Raw genomic sequence first — 7,278 nt, forward strand, 5'->3', positions numbered from 1 at the left:
ATTGGAGGCCAGAGACATAGGCGGACCCGCAGATAGCCTCGGGCCTAAGCCCCGGGGCTCGAAGTAGCTTCAGTACCTAACTCTCTCTTGTATCTAACTCTCTCCACGCGGGTTAGATACAATTCCCCCCCTTTTGCTTCATAGTTACCATACCGAAATACTTTAACAAATAAAGAGAGTTAAAAGCGACCAAGGATTTGACTACTTTCTTCAAAAACGCGACATACACAGATAAACACAAGTTAGACTGAGTTCAACTTGAGTTAGATATGAGTAAGTCTGAGTTCAACTTGAGTTAGATATGAGTAAGTATCAGAAAAACAAGAGCAAGACATGAGTTAGTCTGAGTTAAACCTGAGTCAGACATGAGTAAGTCTCAGTTAGACATGAGTTAGTCTGAGTTCAACCTGAGTTGGATATGAGTATGTCTCAGCTAGACATGAGTTAGACACTTAGTTAGTCTGAGTTAGAGAGGAGGCATCATGAGTTGGTCAGAGTGGTTTTAAGTTGGTCTGAATTGGTCAGTTAGACTTAATTAGATAGTAGATAGATTGAGTTAATGAGTTACGCTTTTGTCTTTCTTGCTCATAAAGAAAACACTCATGCCTCATAAATCACACACCTTGGGCAGGAAGTAGAAGAGGGGACCAATCAGGAGCAGCACAACAAGGACCACCAGGCTGGTAAACAACCCTGAAAGCTGCATGGGAACCAAAATTTGGATTATTATAGGTTGCCTAGTCTGCAATTGATATCTGTTTTCGATGGAAACAAAATTATAGCATTACAGTTTCTTCAGAGAGGTCAACGATATTTAAAATTATAGACACCAAGTCGTATACTCGCAGGCTTTAATTTTATAAATTTTAAGCATGTTTTTTATTCACATTGTGCAGAGTCATTATAAATAACCAGATTCTGTCATTTTTAAGCTGTCAAAAAGTTGAACACCTATGCAAAATGACTTTTTACAGGGTTATGAATCTCACTTCAGCCAACACTAAACATTGGCCAGTACTAGCCAGTGATCAAATGTTTGGTCGCAGTGGTTTTAATAAATTACTTTTGAATATTGTACACTAAGCAATGACCAAGCCCTCTTGGAATGGTCTGGTTTTATTATTGTGTACATGGGGACCAGCCCACTATCCCCTTTGGGGATAAATACAGTCTATGGTGTGTGAGCACTGAGTAGACAACCTGTGTGAATCCTCCCGAACTCTCTAGTATGTTGGTGGTGGCCAGAGTGGCTGAGCTCGGGAAGCACGTGAAGAAGGAGGACACAGTGTTGGAGATGCCGTGGGCCAGAAGCTCCTGAAGGACACACAGGTATCACACAGGTTAGCTTCAACCAATGGACCAAAACCAAGTTGGACGCCAGGTGACTCAGGCGCGTACAACATACATGGGACACATACAAAGGTACAATTTCAAATGAATAGGATGCAAGGACCATATGAAATGCAATGCATTCTCTTGACTGAATGGAACTCATAGTCTAGAACGAGATTGTACTCTCCTGTTTCTTCATGAGGAACAGAGATCCCACAAAAGTGGCTGCCATTTCTGCTTTGTTCTGAGAAAGGATTTTAGGATTTGGATTATGTTTCAAATTAAATCTAAGAAGATCAATGTGATGTTTGAGATTGATCACTGTTGAATAGAAAACGATGCAGGCCCTGAGCTATTTGCACGTTACCCAGTGAAAATAGTTTAGATACAAATACAGAGTTAGTCTACACACAATGTGCCCAACCAAGTATCTTCTGAAGGGCAGAGCTTTTTTATGAGAGGGCGTAAGAGTTCACTGCAATGTGGTAAAACATCAGTTAATTATGAAGGCAAGAGAGTACAGGATAATAGCTGGACATTTTTTTACGCTATAACATGTTTTTTAAAGACATGATGGAAAATGAAAAGATTGAATCAATTACCAAAAGCTGGGGTCCCCGGTTGGGTTGAATAAAGTATGTGTTTATAACTACAAACAAAGGCTGTATAGAGTCTGTGTGTTTATAACTACAAACAGAGGCTGTATAGAGTCTGTGTGTTTATAACTACAAACAGAGGCTGTATAGAGTCTGTGTGTTTATAGCTACAAACAGAGGCTGTATAGAGTCTGTGTGTTTAAACAGAGGCTGTATAGAGGCTGTATAGAGTCTGTGTGTTTATAGCTACAAACAGAGGCTGTATAGAGTCTGTGTGTTTAAACAGAGGCTGTATGGAGTCTGTGTGTTTAAACAGAGGCTGTATAGAGTCTGTGTGTTTAAACAAAGGCTGTATAGAGTCTGTGTGTTTATAACTACAAACAGAGGCTATATAGAGTATGTGTGTTTATAACAACAAACAGAGGCTATATAGAGTATGTGTGTTTATAACTACAGAGCCGGGTACCTGGTTGGGGTGTATAGAGTACGCATGCTTATCAGCATATATCATCGCCAGGGAGACCGACACAGCATAGCCAACAAACGTTATGGCTACTGTGTCGCCAGCAATGTCAGGAAATGTGTGCAAGGCCGGCATCTGAGGGCTTGGGAAACTATGGGGAGGGAGGGGGACACAAGAGGTTAAGAAACTGGAACACCTCACCAAATAATTCACCACATGTACGAACTATTACCCGGCAGGGATATGGCCAACAATCTGGACGTCACAAGTGGAGTCCAGAGAAAGGGCATAAGCCACTCCGGTAGCTATGATCACCTGGAATAAAGAAAGATAGAATTTTTTCTTTATATACAAATACAAAGAATGACTGTTTTGAGGTTCCTATACCCAGTACTTTGATAATATAGAAAGACTCCATGCAACTCACTACAACCACAACATTGACAATATAGAATACTAGAAGCAGGACTGTGCTATTAGAAAGACGGTATTCAGCATAATGGAAGCAGTACTTTGATCCATACATCGTGTGTGTACTAGGGCGGGACGAAATATATATCGATACACTGGCGCCAAATATCAATATAATATTTTTATATTTTTATATTTTAAAATATATATTATTATTAATATATATATATATTATATTATGTAAGAATTTCTTTTGCATTTTTGTGCTTTATTCCTGAAGAGTTAGACAGGAAATATCGCCAGAAATATCAATATTTTATTTAATAAAATAGGGCGCTCTAAACAGATTTCCCTGCTCCCCGAGGTGGCACTCAACACATGAATGAAGGAAACTTTAACGGAAGTTAACTAACCAAAGACAAAACATGAATAAAGACCAAAATCCAGCACTTCATTTTGTATTAATTGTTAGACATATATCGTGATGCATTGTTATAGGATGTCAACAATATATTGATTATTGCAGAATCGCTGTATCACATATCGTGAAGTACCCTGTGATTCCCACCCCTAGTGTATACACAAAATTGTGTTAAGCTGTGTAGCATGTCTGACCGTCAGGATCTCCACTGGGATCGGTGTGCGGCGCTTCCTGTAGCGCGTGTTGACCTCCTTCACCGGGACCAGGATGGCCAGACACACCAAGGAGATGAGCAGCTCGGCCATGTTGGTCTGAGGCAGGTTCTCCATCACAGAGGCTAGGGTCTGAGGCACCACAAACATCACAACCCTCATTTAGCAGGTGACCCTGCCCCACGCCAACCAGAGGGCTTCACTGGGCTCCTCAACACCAGGACTAGGAAGATGTTGAAGGAAACCATTTAATTGCAGGGGTTGAAGGTTTGTTGCATGCGATACAGCAGGGGGAATATTGCCATGTCAGAGCTCTATGTTGAGTGTGTGTGGTTGTGGCTGGTATATCCGCTGTGCACTGATGACTGAATGGTGGTGATGTATAAAAGGTAACGACGTTGATTTGAGATAAGCTACTATGTTTCCTAAGCATTAAAATAAAATAAAAAAATAAGGGAAGAGGGATGAAGGATGAATGGTTGGATGGATGGATGGATGACCCATGGCGACTGTGGCTCCAGATGCTCCCCCGACATCTTGGAGTGAGCAGGACCTGAAGTAGCACAACAGGGCTTACCTTAAACAGGGCAAAGTTCCCGGTGTGGCGCGTCAGCCGCAGGCCCAGCATGCTCTGGAGCTGCGACACGGTGACGTGGAAGGCCGCAGCGCTGGTGAACGCCTTGACGATGGGCTCCGACAGGTAGGTGGACAGGAAGCCCAGCCGCAGCACGAACATGCAGAGCTGCACCACAACATGGGATAAAACACACCACAACATGGGTTAAAACACAGCAACATTGGTTAAAAACACACATGATAATGAAACACAGCCACATGGGTTAAAAACACACCGCAACATGGGTTAGAAACACACCATAACATGGGTTAAAACACACATGATAATGAAACACACTACATGATTGGTTAAAACACACATGATAATGAAAAAACACTGCATTATCAGTTATTTGTGTGAAAGACAAAGATACATATATTAGGGGCAGGAATGTCATGGCAGGATATTCTAAGGGCTGTATGACTGCAAACCAAAACATTCTGGGTCAAACCAAATGTCTCCAGTCTAATGTAATGACTAATGTCATGTATCTAACCCAAGAGTACAATAAAAGTACTTCACAAACGTATAGATAGACCGAAACATCACACAGTAAGTCACTTTGCATTGAAGCACCTTATAGTTCATACTAATACATATAGACCTCCGTCATACAACAGCATCAGCCAATTATATTCATACATCTGAAAATAAGGTCCAAATCACTTGAGATAACAAGCAACATAACACCTAAGAATTGAGCTAGAATGTGTGTGTGTGTGTGCGTGTGCGTGTGCGTGTGCGTGTGTGTGTGTGTGTGTGTGTGTGTGTGTGTGTGTGTGTGTGTGTGTGTGTGTGTGTGTGCGTGCGTGCGTGTGTGTGTGTGTGGATAAGTGCATTGAGTCGGTTGCGGTCGGTATGTCACCATCATTATTCCTGAGAGGAGGGCCACGGCGGAGGCCACCCCTATCCTCTGGGCCTCGAGGGCCGCTGCCTCCGGGCTGCTGGTGTTAAGGTGCAGCGGCGCTGGAACCAGCTGCTGCACCACCGAGCCCGTCATCAGGCTCACCACGGCAAATGTACCTGGCACAGCAGCACCGCTATCGTCAGGGGGAGGGCCTCACGTCCACAGAGAATCCATACCGTTTTAATATTGAGACATTGTAGCATAGTGTAGTGTAGTTTAGATTTAGCTTGAGAATAGTGTTTATTTCAGATATATGTCAGTATATCTCAGTCTGACATATATCAAAAGCCCTAACTGCTTATAATAAATATAATAAGTTTACATTTAAGTACCAATTCAAATAGAAATGTACATGCAGTACATTTAATCATGCATATTTAATTGGTGATATGTTGGCTGGTTCCGAGGCTTCTGTTACCTGTGGAGACGTGACGGCCTGTGCCGAACAGCATGTAGAGGACAACCGGGAAGAAGGAGGTGTAGAGACCGAAGATTGGCGCCACAGATGTTAGCAGAGCAAATGCCATACCTGGAATTGAAAAATAAATATGGTCATTTTCAATTTTATATAACTTATTCAATTTTATAACATAGCAGTTAATGACATGTAAAACATAGATTGGGTTATAAAAAGCAACCGATGCCTAATTGTAAAAGCTCTAAATAAATTAACACATTTTGGGAAACAGATAAATCATAGTGTCATTCTTCAATCTATCTTAATCCTTGCATGTTTGTCGTAATTTAACATAAAGGAAAAATATTGGGATTTTTTTTTTCAAGTTGCCAATATACATTTTCTTTCCTTTATGTTATAAATTACAAATGAAGAAGTAGGATATTAAACATAAAAACATATATTCAGTCCACACCTTTTTGTTATAAATCGTAGGCCAAGATTGTTCAGTGTGCTGTCTGAGCGTCATAGGCATGTTTTTCATCCATTTCACCGTTTTAATTATGTGCAATATTGCTCACTTTATATTGACTTTTATTGACTTAATTGACTTATTTTGTCGACTTTTACTGTTAGTCCATTTTGTCAGTTTCTCAACTGTACTGCACTGTCTGTTGCTACTGGATACCTGAATTTCCCCAAGGGGATGAATAAAGTAGGCCTATCTATTTACTTAGGCTACTTACTTACTTACTTACTTACTTACTTACTTACTTACTTAGGCTACTTACTTAATTACTTACTTACTTACTTACTTACTTACTTAATTACTTACCTTGGGGTATGTGCAGAATACCGACAGTGAGTCCCGCTATGGTGTCTCCTAGAAGCCATTTCCTCAGCCTGTACCTAGGCAGCCAGCTGAAGATCGGGACGCGCTCGCTCAACAGGTGGAGAAACGCTCGCCGAGAACACCTGCATTTCTGAGCGAGTCTTTTCCCGAGTAACAGACTGCCGGGCGCCCTGTCCTCTTTTCCATAAGTCTGTTTAAAGCGTTCCTCCGTGTAAATATTCCTATACACGGCCACTGAAGCGGTCATCTTGTGGCCCCAGACACGCTATGGTCTAGTGATTGTTTTCGAGAATTAAAAGTGGATGTCTTTTGAATTCCATATATAGCGGACCCTGGCCCCAACAGCCATTGTTTTTCCTGTCAGACGCTCCTTAGCCAATGACATGGCTCAAAATTTCATTTTTTTTTTATCATTGTGTTGAACTGCTTTGGGAGGATTCACACATCTCTGGTCCGGAGAGAACCCATAAAGGTGTGCTTGGCCGGCTGCTATCGAGAGACCCTCTACACCCCTGGGTCCTACTGCTAGAAGGATTTGGCTTGAATGATACAATGATGAATTAATCAAATCTAAACTGTGTACACTTTCCTTCTCCTTACGGGATATACTTATCATAACATAACCATGCATATCCAACTTAACCCCATCCCCCCCCCCCTCCCCCATCTCAAAGTATATTGGCAGAACAACCCCCCTCCCCCATCCTCCTCTTTGTTTGTTCATCCTGAGAGTCGCTACAAGGGAGGTACAAGATACACAATCTACGGCACTGTGTAACATCAACAGAACAAGGCAGTTGTTGCTGATGTTGGAGGTGTGTTATTACGAGGTGTTCATATCCGCTTGCAATGGATGCCTGTTTGCGGGGCCTTGTGTTTAAACCGTGTAGCCATAAGGAACTGTATTCTTCCTGTGAAATCCAATCACACCTGATGGCGGTTTGGTTCAGGGATCAACCCCCCAGCTTGACTTCTTCTGATCACAGATTGTATCGCCGGTCTCCCCAGAGCTGGACTGCAGAGGGGCTCTCCTCAGGAAACACGGTGTGTGTGTGTGTGTGTGTGTGTGT

General features: G+C 42.0%; 1 protein-coding gene across 2 annotated transcripts in view; it reads right to left on the reverse strand.

Annotated features, from left to right (window-relative positions):
* The window catches only part of slc26a10 (solute carrier family 26 member 10), a 12,765-nt gene extending 6,082 nt beyond the window's left edge, over positions 1 to 6,683 (reverse strand). Inside the window, exons 1-9 of one of the 2 annotated variants that reach the window (XM_030364249.1) lie at positions 6,191 to 6,683; positions 5,377 to 5,487; positions 4,917 to 5,074; positions 4,013 to 4,177; positions 3,418 to 3,567; positions 2,624 to 2,706; positions 2,395 to 2,542; positions 1,201 to 1,314; positions 623 to 700 (exon numbers count right to left, since the gene is read on the reverse strand). In XM_030364249.1, coding sequence (XP_030220109.1) covers positions 623 to 700; positions 1,201 to 1,314; positions 2,395 to 2,542; positions 2,624 to 2,706; positions 3,418 to 3,567; positions 4,013 to 4,177; positions 4,917 to 5,074; positions 5,377 to 5,487; positions 6,191 to 6,455 — 1,272 coding nt within the window. In that variant the 5' untranslated portion in view covers positions 6,456 to 6,683. The remainder of the gene's footprint in view (positions 1 to 622; positions 701 to 1,200; positions 1,315 to 2,394; positions 2,543 to 2,623; positions 2,707 to 3,417; positions 3,568 to 4,012; positions 4,178 to 4,916; positions 5,075 to 5,376; positions 5,488 to 6,190) is intronic. The other variant, XM_030364242.1, reaches the window with a different exon arrangement.
* Positions 6,684 to 7,278: the final 595 nt, after the last annotated feature.

Source organism: Gadus morhua, chromosome 1 (assembly GCF_902167405.1).
Source record: "Gadus morhua chromosome 1, gadMor3.0, whole genome shotgun sequence".
In the NCBI taxonomy this organism is placed as follows: Eukaryota; Metazoa; Chordata; class Actinopteri; order Gadiformes; family Gadidae; genus Gadus; species Gadus morhua.